Source organism: Delphinapterus leucas, chromosome 20, assembly GCF_059928025.1.
Source record: "Delphinapterus leucas isolate spDelLeu-1000000601 "Yukka" chromosome 20, BTC_Dleu_Yukka2, whole genome shotgun sequence".
Lineage (NCBI taxonomy): Eukaryota > Metazoa > Chordata > Mammalia > Artiodactyla > Monodontidae > Delphinapterus > Delphinapterus leucas.
Window position 1 is genome coordinate 7,262,334 of NC_143148.1, and position 27,080 is coordinate 7,289,413.

The 27,080-nt window shown below is 53.2% G+C and overlaps 1 protein-coding gene across 1 annotated transcript in view; it reads right to left on the reverse strand.

The window, feature by feature from the left end:
* The window catches only part of AP2A1 (adaptor related protein complex 2 subunit alpha 1), a 37,074-nt gene that overhangs the window by 4,228 nt on the left and 5,766 nt on the right, over positions 1–27,080 (reverse strand). Inside the window, exons 2-14 of the mRNA XM_089902548.1 lie at positions 20,095–20,163; positions 19,822–19,964; positions 18,858–19,051; positions 8,282–8,411; positions 7,656–7,757; positions 6,153–6,261; positions 2,489–2,639; positions 1,937–2,105; positions 1,647–1,784; positions 1,326–1,508; positions 757–854; positions 355–586; positions 63–230 (exon numbers count right to left, since the gene is read on the reverse strand). Of these exons, the coding sequence (XP_089758674.1) occupies positions 63–230; positions 355–586; positions 757–854; positions 1,326–1,508; positions 1,647–1,784; positions 1,937–2,105; positions 2,489–2,639; positions 6,153–6,261; positions 7,656–7,757; positions 8,282–8,411; positions 18,858–19,051; positions 19,822–19,964; positions 20,095–20,163 (1,886 nt within the window). The remainder of the gene's footprint in view (positions 1–62; positions 231–354; positions 587–756; positions 855–1,325; positions 1,509–1,646; positions 1,785–1,936; positions 2,106–2,488; positions 2,640–6,152; positions 6,262–7,655; positions 7,758–8,281; positions 8,412–18,857; positions 19,052–19,821; positions 19,965–20,094; positions 20,164–27,080) is intronic.

Consider the following 27,080-nt stretch of genomic DNA (forward strand, 5'->3'; position numbering starts at 1 on the left):
GGTGAAAAGAGAGGACGGCATGGCTGGGCCCAGCCCCGGCAGCCCAGCCCCACGGGACTCACCACGGTGCTGGGGGTGGGCTCCACACCCCCATTGATGTCGTGGCTGCTGGGCTCCCTCCGGCCATCATCCAGGGCACTGCCGGCCCCTGGCCCTTTCTTGCGTTTCAGCTTGGCCAGGATGGACGACTCGCGCTCAGGGAAGGGTGGCATCTCCTCCAGCACCGTGGCCTGCGGGTTCGGGGCGGGGGGGTGGGGGGTGTTGGGGGGAAGGAGCAGGTCAGGGACGGGCGTCCCGGGGAGGAGGAGGGGACAGAGGTGCAGAGGAGGGGCGCATGGGGACTGGGGCTCTGACCAGGACGTCCGTGCTGGCCACCGAGCTAAGGGTGAGGTACTCGACGGCGCGCTGCTGCAGCTCCACATCGGCGTTGCGCAGCTGGGAGCCGGCCCGCAGGACACCCTGGATGGTGGCCTTGGTCTCCGGGAAGAGGTTGATGAACTTGATGTAGGTGGACAGCAGCAGGGCCCGGGTGGCCACGCTGCACAGGTGGAACTTGGAGTGCAGCAGGGAGAACTGCACTGGGGGGCTGCAGGGGGCGGGGCCGGGGGTGCGCGTCAGCAGGTGGCCAGCTCCACCACCCTCTCCCAGAAGCCCCCATGAGAGGTGCCGCCTCCCTCAGGGAGACCTTTCCCGGGATCGCAGGCGGACCCCAGGGCCCCAGACCCCTCAGGAGTTTGTGTGCATTCACCCCCTCACCTGGAGCGAGGGTCCCCAGCAATCAGGTTCCCAAACTCCCCAAGGATGTAGCCGCCAACTTTCACCATGTTCTCATGGCAGGCGGGGGCCTGGAGCGCCTGGGGGGCGGGGACACCGGTGAGTGGCACCATCCTGACTCAGGAGCGCTCAGCATGTGCCAGGCGCGGCGCTGAGCCCTCGACTCCTATTAACTGCAGAAGCCTCCTGACTCTGCTGTGGGTGGTTTTATAGATGGGGAAAGTGAGGCACAGAGCAGTTAAGTGACTGGCCGGAGCTCACACAGGGAGTAAAACGGGGCAGAATGGGCCCTCTTTTCTGGGGCAGAGGGAGTGAGAAACTGCCGGGACCTGGGGACTGGTGGCTACACATTAGGCACCCCACGCCCTGCTGACCCTCATATATATGAGCCCGTGGAGGCCCGGCCCCTGTGTCCCTGGAAGGCCCCAGGAGGCCAAGGCCCCTCTGAGGAGGAGGAAGCAGGATGGAGGCCCAGGCCACCTGGCCCACCGCCCCAGCTGTCCTTGCTCTGCCTTGTTGCCCCTTTGTGGGGGTGAGACGGGGGTGCTGACCTCGAAGACGGTCTTGGCAGCGTAGCCCTGGACGTCGTCACGGTTGGTGACAATCTGTAGCACGCGGTACCACACCTCCTCGCTCACGTAGTCGCCCGCGATGCGGATGAGGTTGAGGATGGTGTCCACGTACCAGCTGTAGTCCACGGCGTACTTCTCAGCCAGGATGGCCACCTTTAGGACCTGCCAGCCAGGAGGGAGGTCGGGCGTGCGAGTGTGCCCACGGCGGGGAGTTGGGGTGTGGACTCACCCCATCTGGGCTCAGCGCATCCCGATCTGGAGACCCAGGAGTCTGGGCGTCCTGCCCCTGCCAGGACTCACGATCTCTTCGCGGATGGCGTAGTCGGCCGTCTCCAGGTACCGCAGCATCTCTGACACAATCTGCTTGGCATTGCTCCGGTCGCACATGGCATAGAGGAGGTCGGCCGCCCGCTGTCGCACACTGACGTCCCGCTCCGTCTGAGGAAGGAGAGCAGGTAGGGTGTGTTCTAGGCTCCCTCCTGGCATGGGCCGGCCACCCCAGGGCCTCTGACCCCCAGAGCTTCTCTGAGGGAGCAGAGGAGACACAGGCCAGGTCAGTGTGGCCGGGGGCAGGCTCCCAAAGGTCACACCTTGAGGGCGTTGATGACGGTGTCAATGTGGGTCTTGACCGCCTCGTGGGAGAACTCAGAGCTGGCCAGTGTGCACATGCTCTCCAGGGCCAGGTAGCGCAGGTTGGTCTCCCGGTGCTGCAGGAACTGGCCTAGCTGGTTACAGGCCCGGACCAGGAGGTTGGGCTCACTGCCGGCAAAAGAGGAAGAGACCGGGGTGGGGGCAGGGAAGACACCCAAGATGACATGAGGAGATGGAGGACCGGGCCTCAGCTGATTCAGCTCTTAACTCCTGCCCTCTGTCCCAGTCATGACGGCTCCTGGGGACCCAGACACCTGGGCATCCAGCCCAAATACAGATATTCGGGAATTCTGCCCCTCAAGAGGGGCCCAGTGCCAATCTGGCAGGGCAGTGTTTCACACTCCCATCCTCCTCCTAGCTAGAAGTCACATTCCCAGGCCCTCAGCCCTCCCTTCCCAGGCCAGGCTCCCCGCCCCCCAGCCCCCCTCCTCCCTCAGGCCCCCGGCCCTCCCTTCCCAGGCCAGGCTCCCCGCCCCCCAGCAGGCAGGCACCTGTCGTAGTGGATGATGAGGCTGATGGTCTCAAAGAGGATGGCATTCTTGGCGTTGGAGTGCTGGACCTTCTTGGACTTGGGCGGCTCCTGGGCCTTGTTGAGCACGGTCTCCAGACACTCCACCAGCCGCCCCTTCACGGCCGCGTCCTCTGGGGAACCAGAGGGCACGCCCTGGGCTGAGCTCTCTGCCGGCCCGGCCCGCATGCCAGGGGCAGGGGCCACGCCATGGCTCCCATCCTCCAGAGGAAGAGTGCGGGCCCTGCAGCTTCAGGCTGGGGCCTCTACTCCCCCAAGTCCTTCCTGGGTCCCCAGGTGACCAGGGGAGGTGGACAGAGGACATGACTCCAGACCTGAGCTCTCGTCCTGCTCTGTTCTAACTCTGCTGGGCCAGAGGCTCCACCCTTGGGAGGCCCTGTTTCCCCTTCCGCAGCACTCATGCACTTTAGGAGTCTCACAGAACGAGGAAAGCTGCAGGAACCTTCCCCAGAGGCACGCCTAAACCCGGCTCTTCCCAAGGAGGGGTCTGAGTGCCTGAGACAGTTGCCATCTAGGAGCTCACACAAACCCTGGGAACTGCCATTCCCTCACCTGTGAGGCAACACCAAGTGGACAGAACAACTGTCAAGTGTTCTAGCAAAGAATGTTGTACCCAAATCTATCGGGAAATTCACAAGATAGAGAACCAGCTAAAGGACACAGGCAGCGATCAGCCCAATCCAAAACATGGTACACACCGCAACCCAAAACCTCCCCGTTTCTTCAAAAACTGGGAGTGGGGGTGGGGCTATTCCAGATGGAAAAAAAGAATGACAAAGACGTAATCAGTTAATTTGTGGTCCTAGGCTGTATTTTTTAAGCCATAAAAATAATGCTATGGACAATTAGGGCAGTTTGCTGCCTGGGTAGCTGATGACCCCAAGGTTATTCTAAATCTGCTTAGGCGTGATAAGAGCATTGTGGTTTTGTAGCGTTCTTGATTCTAAGAAACGTTTGTGGAAATATTTTGGGGTGAGGGGGAGTGTTATGATGTCTGCCGCTTTTTTTTTTAATAAATTTATTTTATTTATTTTATTTATTTATTTTTGGCTGTGTTGGGTCTTTGTTGGTGCGCGCGGGCTTTCTCTAGTTGTGGTGAGCGGGGGCTACTCTTCGTTGCAGTGACAGGCTACTCATTGTGGTGGCTTCTCTTGTTGTGGAGCACGGGCTCTAGGCGCACGGGCTTCAGTAGTTGTGGCATGTGGGCTCAGTAGTGTGGCTCGCTGGCTCTAGAGCACAGGTTCAGTAGTTGTGGCGCACCGGCCTAGTTGCTCCGCGGCCTGTGGGATCTTCCCAGACCAGGGCTCGAACCCGTGTCCCCTGCTTTGGCAGGAGGATTCTCAACCAATGAGCCACCAGGGAAGTCCCTGCCACTTACTTTCAAGGAATTCAGCAACTGGATGTCCGAGACAGTGAGGGAACAAGGGAGCAAATCCAGCAAAGTGGTAAAGCTCCACTGAGTCTGGGTCAGGGGCATCTGGGTGTGGCCATTTTACTGTTCTCCCAAGTTATCCTTATGTCCAAAATTTTTCTTAACCAAAGGTTGCAGTGAAGGCCAGTGTCATGGAATGAAGGGGGAATTCTTCGAGATTAAAAGAGACTTATGGGACTTCCCTGGTGGCACAGTGGATAGGACTCTGCGCTCCCAATGCAGGGGGCCCGGGTTCGATCCCTGGTCAGGGATCCCACATGCATGCCGCAACTAAGAGTTTGCGTGCCACACCTAAGGAGCCCACTAGCTGCAACTAAGAAGCCCGCCTGCTGCAAGTAGGGAGCCCACGTGCTGCCACTAAGGAGCCTGCCTGCTACAACTAAGACCTGGTGCAACTGAATAAAAAATAAATTACTTGGAAACAAATTGGAGCAGCCCCTCCCTGCCCAGCACTGGGTGGGGGTGGGGTGGGGGAATGGCTGCAATTCTCACAGGGCAGGGGATCAGAGTTGGTGAGGTGCTTGCCCAGGGCACACCCCAAAATTATGAGGCGGGGCTTCTAGATGCAAGAGGGCTTAGGTTCTAGCTATGCCCTTCCTTACAGGATGAGAAAAGAGGCCCAGAGTGGGGACGAGGCTTCCCCAGGGCCTCATGACAAAATTCATCCCTGGCTTTCACCGGCTGGGAGGGGCCTTGGGTGTCACCTACATCATACACTCCATTACAGTGTGTGCGTGTGTGCACGCAGCTGGCTGTGAAGATGTGGGGCTGCACACCAGCTGGCTGTGAAGATGTGGGGCTGCACACCAGCTGGCTGTGAAGATGTGGGGCTGCACGCAGCTGGCTGTGAAGATGTGGGGCTGCACACCAGCTGGCTGTGAAGATGTGGGGCTGCACGCAGCTGGCTGTGAAGATGTGGGGCTGCACACCAGCTGGCTGTGAAGATGTGGGGCTGCACACCAGCTGGCTGTGAAGATGTGGGGCTGCACGCAGCTGGCTGTGAAGATGTGGGGCTGCACACCAGCTGGCTGTGAAGATGTGGGGCTGCACGCAGCTGGCTGTGAAGATGTGGGGCTGCACACCAGCTGGCTGTGAAGATGTGGGGCTGCACACCAGCTGGCTGTGAAGATGTGGGGCTGCACGCAGCTGGCTGTGAAGATGTGGGGCTGCACGCAGCTGGCTGTGAAGATGTGGGGCTGCACACCAGCTGGCTGTGAAGATGTGGGGCTGCACACCAGCTGGCTGTGAAGATGTGGGGCTGCACACCAGCTCCCTGGCCCCCAGCAGATGCTTACCACCCCGGTTGAATCGAAGGGCACTGGTTTATCAAGCGCCTACTGTGTGCTGAGCACCTCAGCGCAGCATCCCTCAAAACTGCTCTGTGAGGTCAGACAGCCGAGGATACAGAAGCCCAGGGGGAGCCACGGCCCACGTGGCAGAGGGAAAGGGTTTAGAGCAGGGATTCAGGAGTCAGGCTCTGCTCTTCCTTCGCTGCCCTGAAAAGGCAATGTCTTCTCTCCAAGCCTCAGTTGCCCGGTGTGTCTATTTCAGGGACAGCTGCCCCTCGCCAGCTCTGCTGGGGGCACCTGGACACCCCGGTGCAGTACCAGCTCACTGCAGTACCCTCCGTCCACACCAGCGGTCATGACCATGAGCAACGAGGGCATGAAAACCCCTAGCAGAGCTATGCTAACTCCCACTGCATGGCCTGGAATTGCCCCTTGACCTGCTGGGTGACCTTGGACAAGGCCCTCCCCTCTCCAAGCCCTGGTTTCCTCATCTGTAACAGATGCGATGACAGCACCGACATTCCAGGGCTGGAGCATTCAGGGCTGGAGCGTGAGTCTGGTTTTGCAGGGACCCAGGCCCACAGCAGGGGAGTCAACAAACAAGCGATTTGTCCCATTGTCTGTGCTGAGCCGGGAGGATGCCCTGCTCTCTGCTGCCCACCCTCCCCCAACCCGTCTCCAACAGCCTCATACAACATTCTCATCCGGGGCCTCCCAGCGTGGGCCCTGGGCCTCCCAGCGTGGGCCCTGGGCTCAGCGCTGCCCCCACTGCAGCCTCGGAACAGGGGCTAGAGGTACCAGCCCAGCCTCAGAGGACTCCTGACACAGACCCCCAGCACCCGGCCCCGCTGCCCAGCCATGGGGTTGGAGGCCCCAGACCCCAGTCCGGGTGGGCTTGGCAGTACCTGGCGGGGGGTAGCACTGCAGCAGCCGCAGGAGCTTCACCGAGAGCCAGGGCGCCGGGACGAAGTAGTAGGTGTAGTCCTGGAGGTCGGTAGAGGCCGAGGAGACGATCTGGGGGCAGAGGAGGGGGGCGAGGCATGGGTGGGGGCACGGGGAGGGGTGGCTGTGACCTGACAGTTTTATGGTGCAGAAACCTGAGCCTCAGGGAGGGTGGTGAGGAAGCCTTGGGCACACAGCGAGTGACTGGCTGGATCTGGGACTGGTCGGTTTTTCCAAGTAAAGCTGGCGTTGGGTGGGCAGGAAATCTCGGCCAACCCGATCCCCTTCTGTGAAGGGGACTCCAACTCTGCGCCTCACAATGCCCTGGGCTGTCTTCACTAGAACCTGGACCCCACGGCTCCCTGGAGAGTGCTTCCTTGTGGCCCTCCCCCAACACCCGAAGATACACAGGGGCAGGAACTGGGTCTGACCCATTCCTGGGTCCCCGGGCCTACTACAAGGTCAGACACGAGAAGGGATCAGGGAAGAGGTGGGGGAATTAGCAACTTTTTTTCCTCAGGACAAACTCCTACGCCACCTTGAAAACCCCTTCTCCAGGAAGCAAGCCCCATCCTGCTCTGAGCCACCTCCATGACAGTAGGTGCCCCGCCCCCGCTGTTACTGTCTGTGTCTCCCCCACCAAGCCTGGCCCACGAGAGAATTCGGATGTGTGGTGAATGAATGAAAATACGAATGAGTAAGCTGGTGTGTTGTTCTCTTTGGTTGAAAACACAGGCCTCTCTTGACCTCCTCAGGAAACATTTATATTTATTCCAAGTCTCAACTCAGGAAAGGATCACCTCCACCAGGAAGCCTTCCCAGACTTCTAGGCTGGGTGAAGTGCCTCCTTTGGAGGGCCTGCAACGTCCTTGCCACCTCCACGACTGCACACACCGCCCCTTTTATGATAATCTGTGCCTGAGTTGGCCCTGCCGTACATCCCTCCCCTCAACAGGACAGGGAGCTCCTTGAGGGCAGGCTCGGGTCTGACTCATCCGTGTCCCCAGGTGTCAGCCTGCACAGAGATGGGCCCACAGGAGGCCTCAGGGCATGTTCCCAGGACAGGGGCGAAGGTGGTGAGAGGAGCAGAAGAGGGAAGGAAAGGCAGGAGAAGCAGGAAGAAGAAAGAGAGGGGGACGAGAGGGAGACAGACAGGAGAGCAACCTCACTTCCTGGGTGTTCATCATGTGCCCGGCCCTGTGCTCTTTAAACAGATTAATTCACAGCAGGTATGCTGTGAGGCAGGCACTGGAATAATCCCCTTTGAACACATGAGGCAAACGAGGCCCAGAGGGGTGAAGCCACTTGCCTAGGGCCACACAGCCAGGAAGTGACGGAGCTGGGATGAACCCAGCTCTGACCCTGAGTCCTTAACCACTGAGCTAGATGGTCTCTCTGGGAAAGTGAGGACCAGAGAGGTGCCCAGGGGACAGGGACGCTGCAGCTGGCGCTGATACGACACCCACCCGGCTCAGGCGAGACACAGCCAGGGAGATGCATGTCTTGAAGTCATCTGGGTTCTTCTTGCAGAGACAAGTGATGAGGCTGACAGCGGCTGTGACCACGCCCTGTAGGGGCAGACAAGTGGCAGGTCAGGGCCCTCGGGGGAGGGTCAGACTGGGGACAAGTGTCCAGGCTGTGGTTCTGAGAGGAGAGGCGCAGGAGCACTTGGGGCTGAGGTGGCCTGAGGGGTGCGCTTGGGTTTGTACAGGTGTCCTGGTGGCTGTTTCACGGCTTGGGGACCATGAGGGACTGGAGCACTGTGGGTGGCGACAGAGGTCAGTGTCTCTGTGCTGGTTGGGCAGGCGATGGGGGAATCTCTGGGTGTCGGAAACAGAGGCTGGGATTTTTCTGAGGGGCTGGGTGAGTGACGGGTGTTGGGGACACTGGACAGGAACCCCGGGCATCCAGGTGGGTGTCAGTGACAGAAGTGGGGGGCCCTGGGCATTCAGGTAAGAATCAGGGCAGAGGAGGGGTCCCCAGGCATCCAGGTGGGAATCAGGGCAGAGGTGGGGGGCCCCAGGCGTCAGGTGGCTGCCAAGGGCGGTGGGTCTTCGGTCCAGGGTCCCTGGGCACCAGGCAGGGGTCTCACCATGTGCTGGTCGTTGAGCAGGTGTACCACGCGGGCCGTCCACTCGCCCATGGGCACCAGGTCGGGTGAGGCCTTGTAGAGCCGCAGCAGGCACAGGGCTGCACTCTGCTTCACACTGTCCATGCTGTCCCTGCCGGGACACAATGTGGGGTGGGAGTGGGGGTTCAGCGTGACCACGGCCCTGCACACCTCCCCGCTCCTCTCTCGCTCCTCCCAGGAAGGGTGTCCAACAAGAGGCGGAAAAAGCTCGGCAGACCCAGGAACCCATCTGGTGCTGCCCTCACTGCCCATCGGGCCTCAGTTTCTTCATCTGCAAAATGGGTTGCATCCCAGTAACCTCATGGGGTCATGGGCAGGGCCGAGCAAAATGCCAAGCGTGGCTCTGCACCTTCATTCAGTTACCGTCCACTTATTGAGCACCTACTGGGAACCAGGCACTGCTGTCGGCTCTGTGGACAGAGTGGTGGACAAACTGGTCCAAAGTGTGTCCTCACAGGGACTTCCCTGGTTGTCCAGTGGTTAAGAATCCGACTTCCAATGCAGGGTACACGGGTTTGATCCCTGCTCGGGGAACTAAGATCCCACAGGCTGCAGGGCAACTAAGCCCGCACGCTGCAACTACTGAGCCCACGTGCTCTGGAACCCACGTGCCACAACTAGAGAGAAGCCCTTGCGCCGCAACGAAGAGTCCGCGCACTGCGACGAAAGATCCCGCATACTGCAACTAAGACTTGATGCAGCCAAAATAAATAAATAATCCACAGAGTATCAGATAAAGTTGTCCTTTCTTAAAAAAAAAAACAAATACAGTGTGTCCTCACAGAGCGTACTTCTCACCAGGGCAGCCGGCATCCTACAACAGATACTGTCCAGGTTCAGTGCTACAGAGCAAACTAGGGCAGGCACTCCGGGGATGCTATTTTGGGGTTTTGTTTTTGTTTTTTTAATTTTTTATTTTAATTAATTAATTTTTTGGCTGCGCTGAGTCTTCGTTGCTGCACGCGGGCTTTCTCTAGTTGTGGCGCGAGGGCTACTCTTCGTTGCGGTGCACGGGCTTCTCATTGCGGTGGCTTCTTTTCTTGCAGAGCACTGGCTCTAGGTGCGCGGGCTTCGGTAGTTGCAGCACATGGGCTCAGTAGTTGTGGCTCGAGGGCTCCAGAGCGCAGGCTCAGTAGTTGTGGCGCACGGGCTTAGTTGCTCCGTGGCATGTGGGATCTTCCCGGACCAGGGCTCGAACCCGTGTCCCTTGCATTGGCAGGCGGATTCTTAACCACTGCACCACCAGGGAAGTCCCTGGGGACGCTATTTTGGATGAAGGCCTCACTAACAAGGCACCAGGTAAACAGAAAACTGAGAGAAAAGACTAAAACTCTGCACAGAATGTTCCCAGCAGACAGAAGAGCCTGTGGAGGCCTCAAGGCAGGCAGGCCTGTGTGTGGAAGGAGCCTGGAGGAGTCTTGTGTGGCTGGAGACAGGACAGAGCAGGGGCTGAGGGCCACACCGTGTGGGGCCTTGCAGGCCATGGTGAGGACTATGCTTTTACCCAGCGGGAGATGGAGCCGCTGCAGGTGACAAGCAGGGAAGCTATGATACTAAGGCGACAGCAGTAAAAGCTACCACCCAGGGCCCTTCCGATCTGCTCGGCCCTGGTACAGGCACTAGCTCATTCATTTTATCTCCACAACAAACCGAGAAAATAGGTACTACTATGGACCACTGTCCCCAGATCTGACTTGCTTTTTTTTCTTTTTTTGCGGTACGCGGGCCTCTCCCAACCACTGCGCCACCAGGGAAGCCCTGACTTATGTTTTTAAAAGGTCCCTCTGCTGCTGTGTGGAGAAGAGACTGTGGGAGGCCGGGGCGGGGGCGGGGGGGAGGTGACAGCAATAGTCCAGGCAGGAGATGACAGGAGACCACAGTGCCTCAGACCCCGCTGCAGCCATGCAGGTGAGAAGTGGCTCTGATACATTTTTACTATGAGGCGGTGGAGACAGAAGAGGGGACAAGGCGGCCCTCAAGTTTCTGGCCTGAGGGACCTGGCGAGTGGTGAGACCATTTGTTGTGTGGGGACCTGGGGCAAGATGGCTGGTGGGGCGCTGAATGAGACCCACGTTTGATACTGAACAGATACAAAATTGACATGCTAACGAGACACCCAGTGCGGCCCTGGACCCACAGGGCTGTGTGGCCTCTGGCAAGTGCCCTTCCCTCTCTGAGCCTCCATAATGTCCTTCATAAAATGGGACCCCTACTCCCCTCTTCAGAGGAGAGGAAGCCTGTCAAACACTGTGGTGGGCTGAATAATGCCCCCCCCGACAGGTCCACATCCTAATGTCCAGACCCTGTGAATGTGTTCCCTTACATTCAAAGGGGACTTTGCAGATATGGGCTTCCCTGGTGGCGCAGTGGTTGAGAGTCCGCCTGCCGATGCAGGGGACTCGGGTTCGTGCCCCGGTCTGGGAAGATCCCACATGCCGCGGAGTGGCTGGGCCCGTAAGCCATGGCCGCTGGGCCTGCGCGTCCGGAGCCTGTGCTCCGCAACGGGAGAGGCCACAACAGTGAGAGGCCCACGTACTGCAAAAAAACAAAAACAAATAAAAAAACAAAAACAAAGGGGACTTTGCAGATACGATGAAATCACGGATCTTGAGATGATCCTGGATTACCCAGGTGAGCCCTAAATGTAATCACAAGGTCCTTAGAAGAGAGGAGGAGGAGGATCAGAGTTAGAGAGATGCAAGGCCAGATACAGAGATCAGAGAGAAGATGCTACCCTGCTGATTAAAGATGGAAGGGGCCATGAGCCACGGGATGCAGGCAGCCTCTAGAAGCTGGAAAAGACCTGGAAACACCTTGATTTTAGCCCAGTGAGCCTCACTGTGGACTTCTGACCTCCAGAACTGTGAGAGAATCAATGTGTGTTTTAAGCCCCTAACTTGTGGTCATGGGTTACAGTGGCCACAGGAAACTGAACAGGCACTGGGTTAGCACAGAGCCTGGCAGCCAGCAGTGTCCCATCCCAGAGGGCTGAGTTCATGGCCCGGTCAGTACCCAGGTCCCAGCATCACGAAGAGTGTGAAGTGTAACAGTGTTCTAGAAAGCACTCCCCGGTCTCTGGGGTCAGACACGCCTGCTTGTGGGGCGTGATTTGGGGACAAGGCATTGACCCTCTCTGACTGGCAATTTCCTCCTGGGGAAAATGAGGACCCCCCACAGATTGGGGGATGAAGAAGTGAACCTGGGTATCGCGGCCTCAAGCACAGAATGGGTCCTAGGAGCTGTCTCGACCGCCCAGACGGGGCCTTACAGTGACATTTCCCCAGAAAGGACTCAACAGAAGCACAGGGGAGGGTCCCAGGAAGGGTGGGTGAAACTGCAGGAGTCAAAGGCCAGGTGAAAAGATGTTTTACGGGATGTGTAGGAGAAACATGAATTGCATGGACATGCTGGCTCCGTTTTCTCCCATCAGCTAGGCAGACTCGTGTGTGTCGGCCAGGCTGGGGAGACGGGAGCCTTCGGGTGCCGTGGCCACGGGTGGACACAGACACAGGCCGTGAGAAAAGGAGCTGGGCTACCCCTGGTCAGGTAGCTGCTGTAAGGCATGCGGACCTAGACCAGCAATTCTGCTCCCAGACACCTGCCCTGGGGAAAGGCACACACACGTGCTCAAGGTCATGGCATAGGAAAGATCATATTAAAACCAGAAGCCAGCAGAAGGTCTGCCCACAGCGGAGCTCCATGAATGGTGGTCTTTCCACCATCATCATCATAGCTCACACCCCATGAGGCCTGCCTCTGGCCCAGGCTCTAAGAGCTTCTACATATTAACGTTTAATCCTCAGCACAGCCCTCTGAGGAGGTGGGCTCTATTATCATCTCCGTGACAGGTAAGGAAACGTCCAGGAGAATCCCAAATAAAAGAATAAGAGCGGGGACTTCCCTGGCGGTCCAGTGGTTGAGAATCTGTCTTCCAATACAGGGGACGCGGGTTCGATCCCTGGCCAGGGAACTAGGATCCTACATGCCGTGGGGCAACTGGGCCCGTGCAGCAACTACTGAGCCCGCGCACCACAACTAGACAGAAACCCGCGTGCTGCAACGAAGATCCCGCGTGCTGCAACTAAGACCCAATGCAGCCAAATAAATTAAATAAATAAATATTTAAATATTTTTTTTAAAAAAGAATAAGAGCGATTGATCAACTTGGTTAAGTTACACAGAGATTGTGATACTATGTAGGTAAAGTTGAAAGCTACATAATATAGGGGGGTGTGCCTGGGTGTAAAAGGACAAAACGTACATGGGAATAAGCACCATCAGACTCAGGGCACCGGGAGGAAGGCCACATGGAGAGATGATATGAGGGACCCGAAGGGAAATTCAACCGCAGCTGTTTTCTTTCTTTCTTTCTTTCTTTTTTTTTTTTGAAACAGGTGTAATACCTTATGACCCAGCAATTTCATGCCCAGGCAGCTCCGCAACAGAACCGAAAACAGAGTTCACACAAATGCGTGCATTATTCATCACAGCCGAAAGGTGGAAACTTGGTGATGAACGGAGAAATAAATTGTGGTCCATCCATACAGTGGAATGTTAATTGGCTCATAAAAAAGGAATGAAGCCCTGACACATACTACAACAGGGATGAACCTCAAAAACATTATGCCAAGAGAAAAGAAGCCGGACACAAAGGCCGCATACTGTGTGATTCCATTTATCTGAAATGTCCAGAACAGGCAAATCTTTAGAGACACAGAGCATATTAGAGATGGCCTGGGGCTGGGAAGAGAGGGTCTGGGGAATGACTGCTGATGGGCACAGGGCTTCTTTTTTGGGTGATGGAAATGTTCTGCAATTAGATAGTGGGGATGCTTGAACAACACTGTGAATGGACTGAAGACCACCGAACTGTATACTTTAAAGTGCTTAAAATGGTGACCTTTATGTTATGTAAATTTTACCTCAAATTAAAAAAAAAAAAAACCACCTAAGAAAATAGTAACCCAGAGTTCCCTGGTGGTCTAGTGGTTAGGATTCTGGGCTTTCACTGCCGTGGCCCAGGTTCAGTCCCCGGCCAGGGAATATCCACAAGCCACGTGGTGCAGCCCAAACCAGAACAAAACAAAAAATCAAAAACATAAAAACAGTTCCTCTGTGCCCCAGTCACTATCAAGGTCAAGTTTCCAGTGCTGAGAGCCCAGCCTATAGTCAGACAAGCCCAGCGTGGCCTGTGACTTTGGCAGGGCCCTGCCCTTGTGTGAAACGGGGACATCACCTGTGCTCATATATGTTTGTCACACTGGCTTCTTTCTCAGCCCTCAGAGGTGCCAAGTTCTCCCCAATCAGGGTGACTGGCCACCTGACTCACCCAAGCCAATGCCAGCTGCCTGTCCTGATCTTAAAGAAACTGTCAGCGGCATTCACCATGGCTGACCACTCCCTCCTCCGCGAAAGTTTCTTCTCCAAGCTCCAAGCCACAGTCCATTCTGCATTTTCCTCCCTCTCCCTGGCCAGACTTCCACACGCTGGATCACCCCAGCCTTTGGTCTCTTCTCTTCTCTGGTCACATCCTGCCTGAGGGACCTCATCCGGCCGTGGCTTTCATTACCATCCACCCTGCGCTGTCCCGTCTGGTGGCCCCCAGCGACACGAAGCTACGGAGCACTTGAATGGAGTGAGTCCAGACTGAAATGCCATGTGTGTAAATTACACAGTGGTTTCAAAGACTTAACGCAAAAAATATTGGATAATGTGTATGTTGATCCAATGTCAAAATGATTCTGGATGGATCAGGTGAGATTAAAATATTAAAATTAGATGGGGAATTCCCCTGGCGGTCCAGCGGTTAGGACCCTGAGCTTCCACTGCAGGGGGCACAGGTTCAATGCCTGGTGGGGAAACTAAAATCTCACGTGCCGCACAGTGCAACCAAAAATTAAAAAAAAAAAAAAGAAATTAGTTTTACTTTTTTTTTTTAAATTAATTTATTTATTTTTGGCTGCACTGGGTCTTCATCGCTGCACGCGGGCTCTTCTCTGGTTGCATTGAGCAGGGGCTACTCTTTGTTGCAGTTGGCGGGCTTCTCATTGCAGTGGCTTCTCTCGTTGCGGAGCACGGGCTCTAGGCGTGCAGGCTTCAGTATTTGTGGCGCACAGGCTCAGTAGTTGTGGCTCACAGGCTCTAGAGCATGGGCTCAGTAGTTGTGGTGCACAGGGTTAGTTGCTCTGCAGCATGTGGGATCTTCCCGGACCAGGGCTCGAACCCGTGTCCTCTGCATTGGCAGGCGGATTCTTAACCACTGCACCACCAGGGAAGTCCCTACTTATTTGTTTTGACTTTGTCTACTAGGCATCTCAGATTCAACATGGCCAAACCCAGCTCTGGATCCTCCCCCTCCTTCACTTGGTTCTCCCCCACTCCCTCCTTCATCATTCATCCACCTGTTCAACTTCACTCCTCTCTCTCTCTTACACCATATACAATCAGTACTGTCGTCTTTCCTTCCAAAACATACAGCTCTAGTAACGATTTTCTGCAACAACCCTGCTCCCAGCCACCATCAGCTCTGCCCAGGACGGCAACAGACATCTCAATGGTCTCCCTGCTACCACGCTTGGCGCCCCCGACAGTCTCTAGGCTACTAGAATCTAAGGATCATGTTCTTTCATTGGTTCTGGTATATTCTTAGCCATAATCTGTTCAAACACTGTGTCATGTTATGAGTCTCTCCCTTCTCTCTTTCTAGAACTCTAAAGAGTGCTGTTAGATTTTATCTCCCTTGACTCTTAACCTCTCTTTTAAATTTTTCCATCTCTTTGTTTCTCTGGGCTGCATTCTGATTAATTTCTCCAGTTCTTCTGCCTATTTACAATCCTTGCTTTGGTTCTGTCTACTCTGCTGCTAAACTAGACCACTTAATTTTTTTTTTAAATCTAAATGTTGTCCATTTCTTTTTAAAAAATGCTTACACTTCGTTCCATTTTTAAATTGTTCTCTTTTTTCTTGAAACATATTAAGCATACTCATCTTACATTCTGTATGGAAACTCCAATCCAACTGTTATTTTCCATTTTCTTTCTGCTGGTTCTCCCTCATGGTGCCTTGCGTCTTGTGCTTAGTGATTTTCGACTGTGAGCTACTCATGTAACGTGGAGCTTCATCTGTGGAAATCATTGAGGCCTATGGTGAAAGTGGGTTTCTCCCAAAAAGATCTGTTTGCTTCTGTCAGGCACTGGGGTACTAGCAGTTTGTGTCACTTAAGCTGAAGTTTGGTTTAAGTTTCTATGGATGACCCAGGAAGGGGAAAATCGGACTGAACACCAGTGTGTGGGCTGTTCCATGCCAAAGTTCAAAAAGGATACTTTTGCTTATAGACCTTAAGGGGATTTATTTCTAGGTCACCCTCACTTTGAAGTGTGGTCTCTGGAGCCCTTGCTTGAACCAGCTTGTCTTCTGCTCCCAGAGGCTATAGGGCCCCAAAACCAATACCTAAGTTCATCCAGGTCAGCAAATGCTCTAAGCAAAATCCAGCTTAGGCACTCTGCTCATCTCCCTGGGTGTCAGGCTCCTCTTGGCTTGTGGCCTGTGTGTCTCCTTATTTTCTTGCTAGCTCATGAATACATTGAAGAATATTTCATTTCCTTTTTTAACCCACATTGATAACTGCGTTTTGGGGAGACCCTCAGGCAGGAATCTAGCCCACAAGCTGCCAGAAATACAAGTCCTACCTTCTCCCACACCAGGTTCAGTGACCTTTTAAAAATACAGAGGCTTCATAAATAAATAAATAAATAAATAAATAAATAAATAATAAAGCAGCCAAAAAAAACAGGGGCAGGCTTCCCTGGTGGCGCAGTGGTTGAGAATCTGCCTGCCAATGCAGGGGACACGGGTTCGAGCCATGGTCTGGGAAGACCCCACATGCCGCAGAGCAACTAGGCCCGTGAGCCACAACTACTGAACCTGCGTGTCGAGCTTGTGCTCCGCAACAAGAGAGGCCACGACAGTGAGAGGCCCGCGCACCGCGATGAAGAGTGGCCCCCACTCGCCACAACTAGAGAAAGCCCATGCACAGAAACAAAGACCCAACACAGCCATAAATAAATAAATAAAATTTTAAAACATTAAAAAAAAAAAAACAAAAACAGGGGCTTCCCTGGTGGCATAGTGGTTAAGAATCCGCCTGCCAATGCAGGGGGCACGGGTTCGAGCCGTGGTCCGGGAAGATCTCACATGCCGCGGAGTAACTAAGCCCGTGCGCCACAACTACTGAGCCTGCACTCTAGAGCCCATGAGCCACAACTACTGAAGCCCGCGCGCCTAGAGCCCATGCTCTGCAACAAGAGAGGCCACCACAATGAGAAGCCCAAGTCCTGCAATGAAGAGTAGTCCCCACTCACCGCAACTAGAGAAAGCCCATGTGCAGCAACAAAAACCCAATGCAGCCAAAAATTAAAAATAAATAAATAAAAATTAAAAAGATAAAATAAAATAAAAAAACAAAGCCAAGCATGTCATTTATCTGCTCAAAACACACCTACTGCCTCCCAATTTCAATTAGAATAAATCCATACTCCCCTTATTCTCTCGCTTGTTCACCACAGTCAAGCCAGAGACACTATCTCTTGGTTCCTTGAATGTACAAAGCTCATGCCTACCTCAGGACCTTTGTACTTGCTGCTCCTTTTGCTTGGAGCACTACTCCAACCTTTTTTTTTTTTTTTTACATCTTTATTGGAGTATAATTGCTCTACATTGTTGTGTTAGTTGCTGCTGTATAACAAAGTGAATCAGCTATACGTATACATATATCCCCATATCCCCTCCCTCTTGCGTCTCCCTCCCACCCTCCCCATCCCACCTTTCTAGATGGTCACAAAGCACCGAGCTGATCTCCCTGTGCTATGCAGCTATTTCCCACTAGCTATCTATTTTACATTTGGTAGTCTATATATGTCAATGCCACTCTCTCACTTCGTCCCAGCTTACCCTTCCCCCTCCCCGTGTCCTCAAGTCCATTCTCTGCACCTGCGTCTTTATTCCTGTCCCGTCCCTAGGTTCTTCAGAGCCACTTTTTTTTTTGATTCCATATATATGTGTTTTCATACAGTATTTGTTTTTCTCTTTCTGACTTACTTCACTCTGTATGACAGACTCTAGGTCCATCCACCTCACTACAAATAACTCAATTTCGTTTCTTTTTATGGATGAGTAATATTCCATTGTATATATGTGCCACATCTTCTTTATCCATTCATCTGTCGATGGACACTTAGGTTGCTTCCATATCCTGGCTAATGTAAATAGAGCTGCAATGAACATTATGGTACATGACTCTTTTTGAATTATGGTTTTCTCAGGGTATATGCCCAGGAGTGGGATTGCTGGGTCGTATGGTAGTTTTATTTTTAGTTTTTTAAGGAACTGCCATACTGTTGTCCATAGTGGCTGTATCAATTTACATTCCCACCAACAGCGCAAGAGGGTTGGTTCCCTTTTCTCCACACCCTCTTCAGCATTTATTGTTTGTAGATTTTTTGGTGACGACCATTCTGACTGGTGTGAGGAGATACCTTCCAACATTTCTGAATGACTGTCTTCTCCTCATCATTCCAGTCTCAAATTACATGTCACCTTTTGCAGAGACCCTCCCTGATGAGTCTGACTTAAGCAGCCTTCCCCACCATCTCTGCTGCCCCCCACTACCCTGTTTTGTTTTCTTCAGAGGAACTGTGACTATCCGAACTCGACTCACTTCTTTGCCTATGTGTTTGCTCTTTGGATTCCCCCCGAGATGTAAGCTCCCCGAGGATGGGCATGACCGCCTCCGCTGCTCCCTCCTGCCTTCCCATGCCCGGAACAGTGCCCGGCACATTGCAGGTGCTCAAGAAGTGTTTGCTGAACAACCTCCTGCTTCAGAAAGGTCACACAGGCTGATCCACCACCCTTCACGCCTTTCCCTGTTCCACAGGCAACTCCTCCTACTCACCCAGGTCTCAGCCTGATCCCACGTCCTCTGAGAAGCCCTCCCTGATCCCCCAGGCTAGGTCAGGCATGCCTACTACATGCCCTATGGGCTTCTGCACCCCACAGCATGGTTCTGAGAGGAAATATATGTTTCATCCTGAAATTATTCAGTCGATGTTTATCCCCCACTCTAGACCGTGAACACTGGGAGGAGGATGACCATGTCCGTTTCTGGTCATGGCTACATCCCCAGCAATCAGCATGGTGCCCCGCACATATATGCTCAACAGATGTTTGTTGAATGAATGAATGGAGAAGAGGCAGAAGCTCTGGAGGGCTGTCACCGACATAACTTAAGGTTATCACCTCTTCTTTACTAGATGTTAAAGGTTGATCAGATAGACATCCCACTGGCTTTGCTGGGAAGCTGCCTTACACTGTCGAGTCACTTTGGTGAGATGACAAGAGGCAACCATGGGGCTGCCACCGGAATCACGGTGGTGCCAAGCCTGGCTGGGAGACCTTGGGCAGGTGACAGAGCCTCTCTGACCCTCAAACTGGGTTGGGTCTTGTCTACCCCATCCCCCCACCTGGGTCCCCAACGCCTCACCCAGCCACCAAGATGCGAGGGATGTCAGCGGCAAAGGCCTCGCCCATCTCACGGCTGCCCACGTTGGCGATGCAGTGCAGGGCCAGGCACATGAAGGTGGGGTTGCGGCTGGCCAGGTCGTTCTTGATGGCGTTGTTGATGAGCCGGATCAGCTCCGAGTTGGAGTTCACCAGCACCGAGATGAACAGGTAACCCTGGGTTGCGGAGGGAGGTGGTGGGCTTGAAGCATTGTGGTTAACTGGCCCTAGGCCCCAACCCTCAACCCTGGAGTCTGCACTTCCGGCCCCTACTCCCTCAGCCCCAGGAGTCCAGGCCCCCGGCCCCTCCCACCTCAGACCCAGGATCCAGGCCCCCAGCCCTTCCTCCCTCAGACCCAGGAGTCCAGGCCCCCGGCCCCTTCCACCTCAGACCCAGGATCCAGGCCCCCAGCCCTTCCTCCCTCAGACCCAGGAGTCCAGGCCCCCGGCCCCTCCCACCTCAGACCCAGGAGTCCAGGCCCCCGGCCCCTCCCACCTCAGCCCCAGGAGTCCAGGCCCCCGGCCCCTCCCACCTCAGCCCCAGGATCCAGGCCCGCAGCCCTTCCTCCCTCAGACCCAGGAGTCCAGGCCCCCGGCCCCTCCCACCTCAGACCCAGGAGTCCAGGCCCCCGGCCCCTCCCACCTCAGGCCCAGGATCCAGGCCCCCGGCCCCTCCCACCTCAGCCCCAGGATCCAGGCCCCCGGCCCCTCCCACCTCAGCCCCAGGAGTCCAGGCCCCCGGCCCCTCCCACCTCAGACCCAGGAGTCCCCGCCCCTAATCCCTCCTCCCTCAGCCCCAGGAGTCCAGGCCGCCGGCCCCTCCCCCCTCAGCCCCAGGAGTCCCCGCCCCTAATCCCTCCCCCCTCAGCCCCAGGAGTCCCCGCCCCTAACCCCTCCCCCCTCAGCCCCAGGATCCAGGCCCCCGGCCCCTCCCCGCGCAGACTCACTATCTGCTTCTCCGTGTACTTGTTGGAGCTCAGCAGGTTCACGGCCTCCATGTGCCCAAAGTCGATGTCGTGGCCGAGCAGGAAAATGAAGAGCAGTTTACACACATACTTTTTCTTGCTGTAGCCGTCCAAGGCTTTGTCCCCTGGGGCCAGAGGAAGGAAGAAAGGGGAGGCAAAAATGAGGAAGGATCAAACCTACAAGTCCCAGGTATCCCAGCCCCAGCGCACAGCGCGCTCCTCCCACAGACCCAGGAGCCTGGGCCCCCAGCATACCCTTGAACTTGGAGCGGATGTTGGCCAGTTCCTTGTTGATTCTCTTAATCTCCGCCTCCTTGCTCTTACCTGGAAGGGAGAAGGCAGGACAGGTCAGGAGGGTCCCAGAGAGTTGAGCCGCCTGCCCTCACTTTGCTGGGCAAGGTCCTTCCGGCTGGAAGGGCAGACTCTCCCCACCCTGGGGCTCCAGGCCCAGGGGGCTGAGGCAAGGCCTGGGCCCTGTCTCTAGCTGGGAGCTTCCGGGAGGTGGGAACCTTGGCTCTGGGTCCCTACCACCCAGAGGAGGAGCCCAGCACACACTTTGGGGCACTCCCTGCCTCCCTCCCTCCTCCAGCTCCTGTCCCACCCATGGCTCCGGTTACCACTGCACCAGCCCCCAGCTGAAATATGCCCCTGGCAGGAAATATGTAATGAATGAATGAATGCAGAGATAGGCTGCCTTCGAGCTGGCCCCCTGGACCCTCACTCTGACCACACCCCCAGAGCTGTCTCCTGAAAACTGCTGGGCCTGCACCTTCCCAATTCCAGCCAGTTGCCAGGCATTGGGTCCTGAGCTCCCGGCTCCCCACCTCCGCCTGCCCAGCCAGATCACTGTGGCAGCCTCCTTTCTGGCATCCTTGCTTCCCACTGGGGGGATTCTACCCCGTGGCTACCAAGCCCTCTGGCCCTGCCCTGGCCACCCCACCAGTGTCACCCCTCACCATCTTGCTGTGTGTCCCCACCTCGCAGGCCTCTGTCAGTTCCAGGGACAATTCACACTCCTTCCCACCTCCAGGGCCTTTGCACGTGCTGTGCCCTCCACCTGCCCATCTATCCAGTTTTCTTCTCATCACTTGGGTCTCAGCTCTTGTCACCTCCTCCAAGAGGCCTTTCTTGGTCAATTCTCTATTTATTTATTATTGTTATTTTTTGGCCGTGCCGCACGGCTTGTGGGATCTTAGTTCCCCAACCAGATATCGAACTGGGGGCCCTGGCAGTGCAAGTGCAGAGTCCTAACCACTGAACTGCCAGGAAATTCCCTCTTGGCCAGTTCTTTAAAGTCAGTGCCTTCTTCTTCTGTTTCCATCATTTTAAAAAAATGTCCTGGGACTTCCCTGGTGGTCCAGCGGTTAAGACTCCGGGCTCCCGGGCTTCCCTGGTGGCACAGTGGTTAAGAATCCGCCTGACAATGCAGGGGACATGGGTTCGATCCCTGGTCCGGGAAGATCCCACATGCCGCAGAGCAACTAAGCCTGTGTGCCACAACTACTCAGCCTGCGCTCTAGAGCCTGCGAGCCACAACTACTGAGCCTGAGTGCCTACAGCCCGTTCTCCACAACAAGAGAGGCCACTGCCATGAGAAGCCCCTGCTCACCGCAACTAGAGAAAGCCCACGCACAGAAATGAAGACCCCAATGCAGCCAAAAATAAAATAAATAAAATAAATTTCTAAAAAATAAATTTAAAAAAGAAAAGAAAAAGAAGACTCCATGCTCCCAATGCAGGGCGCCCGGGTTTCATCCCTGGTAAGGGAACTAGACCCTGCATGCCACAACTAAAGACCTAGTGCAGCCAAATAAATAAATATTAACAAAAAAAAGTCTTCCCTGGCTCATTTCACACCATGTAACTATTTTATTTACCTTTACTGTCAAACCTCGGCTCCCCCTTCAGATTATAAGCATCACAGGGGAGCTTCTAGAACAGTGCCCAGCATATAGCAGGTGCTTAATAAATGTCTGGTCATCTGAATGGTGGAGCCTGTTCTAACCCATGGCTGTGTCATCAGGCAACTGGGAGGTTCAAATGAATGAGTGAATGAAGGAGAAAGCGAGGGTATGTGCTCTTTTTCTCTTTAGAAATCCTGCCTCACCACCTACTCCCAACTTCCTGGGAAGCTCCCATAAGCCTCACTTCAGCTATCACCTCCTCTAGGAAGCCCCTTCTGATTAGCACCTCCTGATCAGTTCCAAATAGACGCTAGAGCTGCCGTGTCCAATACGGCAGCCATCAGCCAGGTGGCTCTCAAGCACCTAAAACGTTGCTGCTCCCAACTGAGATGGGCAGTAAGTGGCAAAGACACACGGGATTTAGAAGATTGAGTGTGGGAAAAAAAAAAAAGAAATGTAGGGACTTCCCTGGTGGCACAGTGGTTAAGACTTTGTGCTCCCAATGCAGGGGGCCTGGGTTCAATCCCTGGTCAGGGAACTAGATCCCACATGCATGCCACAACTATGGAGCCTGCCTGCCGCAAGTAAGACCCAGCACAACCAAATTAATTAATTAAAAAAAAGAAATGTAAACTATCTCATTACAAAGTTAAAAATATAATTAATTAGTTGTTTAAAATTTTTTTAATCAAAAAAATTTTTAAATACTGAATACATGTTGAAATGAGAATATTTAGTTGCCCGCATGCCACAACTAAAAAGATCCCACGTGCCACAACTAAGACTTGGGGCAGCCAAAATAAAATAAATAAATAAATAAATATTTAAAAAAGAATACTGGGGGTGTATCAGATTATACAAACATATTATTAAAATTAATTTGGCCCATTCCGTTCTACTTTCTACTAACAAAAAAGTGTTTACTGAAGAAGTTAAAAACCACACATGCGGCTTACACTCTGGGTAACGCTGCTCTTGGGCCTTTCCTGGGCTCCCACACTGCCCGGGTCACCTCCCTCAACGCTGCTGTGCGTGTCTGGGTCTGCTGCTGTCCCCAGATCACACCAGAGCCCCGAGGGTAGGGCCAGCGTCTGCCACTTTTCTGGGTAGTGACTCCACGTTCCACAGGCTTACTGAGTGCCTGAGCTCAGGAAAGGCATGAAGATGTGAACAAAAAAAGGGGCTGAAGAGGTACAGAGTGACCCACTCCCAGGCCTCAGGGAGGGTGGGAGGTCTCTGGGACCCAGGCGATGAAGGGCCAGTACCTCAGTGATGAGGCTGAATTGGCCTGTGTGGCCCAGAGGCTATCTGATGCTTCATTTATTAATTACACGTTTCCTAAGCCCTGTGGGCCAGGCCTGAGTGGGGCGACGCTGGGCACCCAGGACCCACGCAGATCTGGCACTTTTGATCCTCCCCCAGGGACTCCTGGCTTGGTGAGGCGCAGGCAGCGGGGCCCTGTCCCCACACCTGAGCGAGATGGGCACGATTGGAGGTCACCCAGACACCCCCGGGGGCCTTGCTGGTGGCTGCCAAGAATAGGGGACATTTGAGGAGGGCCGTGAAAGATGAGGAGGGTTCAGGCGCAGTTCACCAGCGAGAACTAAGCCAGAACCACGTCACACTGTTGAGGTGTGCCCACCGGAGGGTGGCCAGGGGGTCAGGACAGCACCTCCCTCTGGGGGCAGGGCAGGGGCGGTGACCAGCACGGCAGCTCCTCAAAACTGGTGCGCACGTTCCGTTCTCCTCCTAACCTGAGGATAACCACACAATTGCTCTAATCTAAAGCTATTCTGTAGGGACGAGAAAAAACAACCAAACAGCTTTTATAAATGGACCATATAGCGCACAGTGGCTGCCTAACTTTTACCACAGATAGACGGGTATCTGAACGGCAATTAAATTACTGAGCCTAGAGCTCTCTCTGGCCTTCGTTTACCTCTATTAAAAGCTTCAAGAAGCAGGCAAAACTAACCTATGGTGTTGGATGACTGAGCAGTGGGGAGGGGGGTGCCAGGGAGCTAGGGATGTTGTTTCTGCCCCTGGGGGCCAGTTACGCAGCTGTGTTCAGTTGGGGAAAATTCATCAGATTTTGATGATGAATTCATCAAAATTCATCACTTCTGATCTGTGAGCTTTTTTTTATAGATACGCTATATATGTATATGTGAATATACAAGTTAATATATTTGTATACAAATATATATTAATATATTTGTATAGTGAAGTATATCAATGATGTAGAAGAGAATATAAAACAGATATGGACAATTTAAAGAATATGCAGGAATTCCCTGGCAGTTCAGTGGTTAGGACGCGGCACTTTGGCTCTGGTTCGATCCCTGGTGACGGAACTAAGATCCTGCAAGCCGCGGGTTGTGGCCCAAAAAAAAAAAATTCAAAGATAACATAAGCACATGACAGAGAATATGGAAAAGAAAAATAATGGCCATAGTTCATAAATTTTGGCTAATTTGAAGTGTTCTTCAATACACCTCTTTATAGCTAAATGATAACACTATGTAATTTGTTTTTAGAATTAAGTCCTGGAAATAAAGTTCTTAGAGCAACGAGTATGCCCATTTTCAAATTTTTCTGATATATGAAGGCAAATGGCTCTCTCATAATGAACCAGTTTATATCCCACCATCATGGTATGAGAATCTGTTTCCTAATTAAAGAATTTATGATAGCTGAGTGAATTATCCCGTAATTTATTTAATTATTATGGTATAGTTGGACATTTCGCTCACTTAATAAAAAAATATTATTAGTGCCTGCTATGTGTAAAAATTAAAAATAAATTTTTAGGGCTTCCCTGGTGGTGCAGTGGTTAAGAATCCGCCTGCCAGTGCTGGGGACACAGGGTTCGAGTCCTGGTCTGGGAAGAGCCCACATGCTGTGAAGCAATGAAGCCAGCGTACCACAACTACTGAGCCTGCGCTCTAGAGCCCGCGAGCCACAACTACTTAAGCCTGCGCACCTAAAGCCCGTGCTCCGCGACAAGAGAAACCACCGGAAGGAGAAGGCTGCGCACCGCAAAGGAGAGTAGCCCTCCAATCGCCACAACTAGAGAAAGCCTGCGCGCAGCAACAAAGACCCAACGCAGCCATAAATAAATAAATAAATAAATAAAATTTAAAGGAATATTCAAAGAATATATGTTTGTGTGTGTATATGTTTTTTCCTTAGTCTTTAAATTGTCCACGTCTATTTGATATTGTCTTCTGCACCACCAATATACTTTGCTACAAAAAAGAATTCACAGAAAGAACAAAGCATCAGGTCTCCAAAAGAGAATGCTCTGTGGCCCTAGAGGAAATGCGTCCCAGCAGAGCACACAACCTCTGCAAATATCTAGAGCCTGGGTGCCCAGAGACAGCACCTGGGTGCTGCTGAGGGTAACGCATGGGAGAAAGGGGCTGAAGGCAGCTGTGACAGAACTGGGCTCGTGGAAGAAACTTTCCATCACTCGGCCAGCCTGCGACAGGGGGACAAGCTCCCCGTCACAGGAGGCATGCAAGCATTTCAGGTTGTTTTAAAGAGATTCCTTTATCTTCAAACATTCCCTGGGCCAAGCTCAGGGATGAGTCACACCTGCTCTGCCCTGGGTATGCTCCTTGATTGGAGAGGCTGACAGGGACAATGGGGAAAACTTTCACAGAGGCAAACACAGTGGGGGTTGGGACGCTGGAATCAGATGGGGGGAGGAAGGCTCCCTGGTACCCAGTTCCTGGGACTTTTTTTTTTTTTTGGCCAGCTCCTGGGACTTTTTTTGTTTTTTTTTTTCCTTTTTGGCCACGCTGCAGCATGTGGGATCTTAGTTCCCTAACAGCGATAGAACCCATGCCCCCTGCAGTGGAAGCATGCATGGAGCCCTAACCACTGGACCGCCAGGGAATTCCCCCGCTCCTGGGATTTCAGGCTCAAAAGACGAGGCTGAAATGGACCAAGCAGAAATAAGGGGAGGTGTGCTCTGGGCATGAGGACCCGCTTGTGCAAAGGCCTTGGGGCTAGCACAGCAGGCGGGAACAGACCGTGCAACCTCTTGGCTTTTCTGAGGGTGCTGGGGAGCCATGGGAGGGCAGGGGGTCCCATTCTGCCTGCAGCTGTTGCTGTGAGGGCCGTGCAGGTGGAAAAGAGGCCACCCCCTTGCTACAGGCCAAGGCAGGTTACTGCTGACCGCTCCAGAAGGACCTTGGGGCTTCTGGGTAGGGGAAATAAGCCTCCCTAAGCATTTAACTTGGGGCATCGGGGTGGGGCTGTCACTGCCACAAAAGGCCTTCTAACAAACCTGGACTACCATGAAGGGATTGACATGCTTTTATGGCGGTAACCCAGGCACTGGCTGGCACCTCACTGCAAGACCCTTCACTGCCTTCCAGACAACTGTTTACAATACAAAGCAACAAAAGTTTCTCTCTACTAGGATGTGCTCCAATGTCTCCCACACAAGTCCCAACAGCCCTGAGTCCTCAAAGAGGGCTCTGGGAGATGATGCTTGTTGACTCTGGACCCCTATAAAGTTCAGAACATGTTGGCCCACGCGGTCCACCACCGGAGCCACTGGCTACATACGGCCACTGGACATTTGAAAATTGGCTGGTGCTACGGAGGGACTGAATTCCTAATTTTATTTAATTGTAATAAGTTAAAAATTAAAAACCAATCCTCCACTCAGTCACTGGAAAAGTATGTTTGGAACGACTTGGACCCTTTGTGAATCTTCTTTTTTAACCATAAGTTTTATGAACTCTTAAGACAGAGAAAATATTTCCAAAGAAACTGTAGCCTCCGAGTTGAGAAAGGAACATAAACTGTCTTGTTAATCATTGAAAAAATATCGATTACACATTCAGATAGTATTTGGGGCATACTGGGGTAAAGGAAATAAATCATATTAAAGTTAATTTCCCTGGTTTTACTTTTTTAATGTGACTACGGAAAGTTTGAATGTACATATGTGGATGGACCTAGAGATTATCATATTAAGTGAAGTAACAAATATCATATGATATCACTTATCTGTGGAACGTAAAAAAAGGATACAAATAAATTGACTTACAGAACAGAAATAGACTCATGGACACAGAAAATAAATTTATGTTTACCAAAGGGGAAACTGCAGGGGTGGGGGGGAGGGGGGGAGATAAATTTGGAGTTTGAGATTAACATACACACACTACTATACATAAGAGATAAACAACAAGGATCTACTGTATAGCACAGGGAAATATACTCAATACCTTGCAATAACCTCAAATGGAAAAGAACCTGAAAAAGAATATATATACATACGTATATGTATTTAATATATATACGTATAACTGAATCACT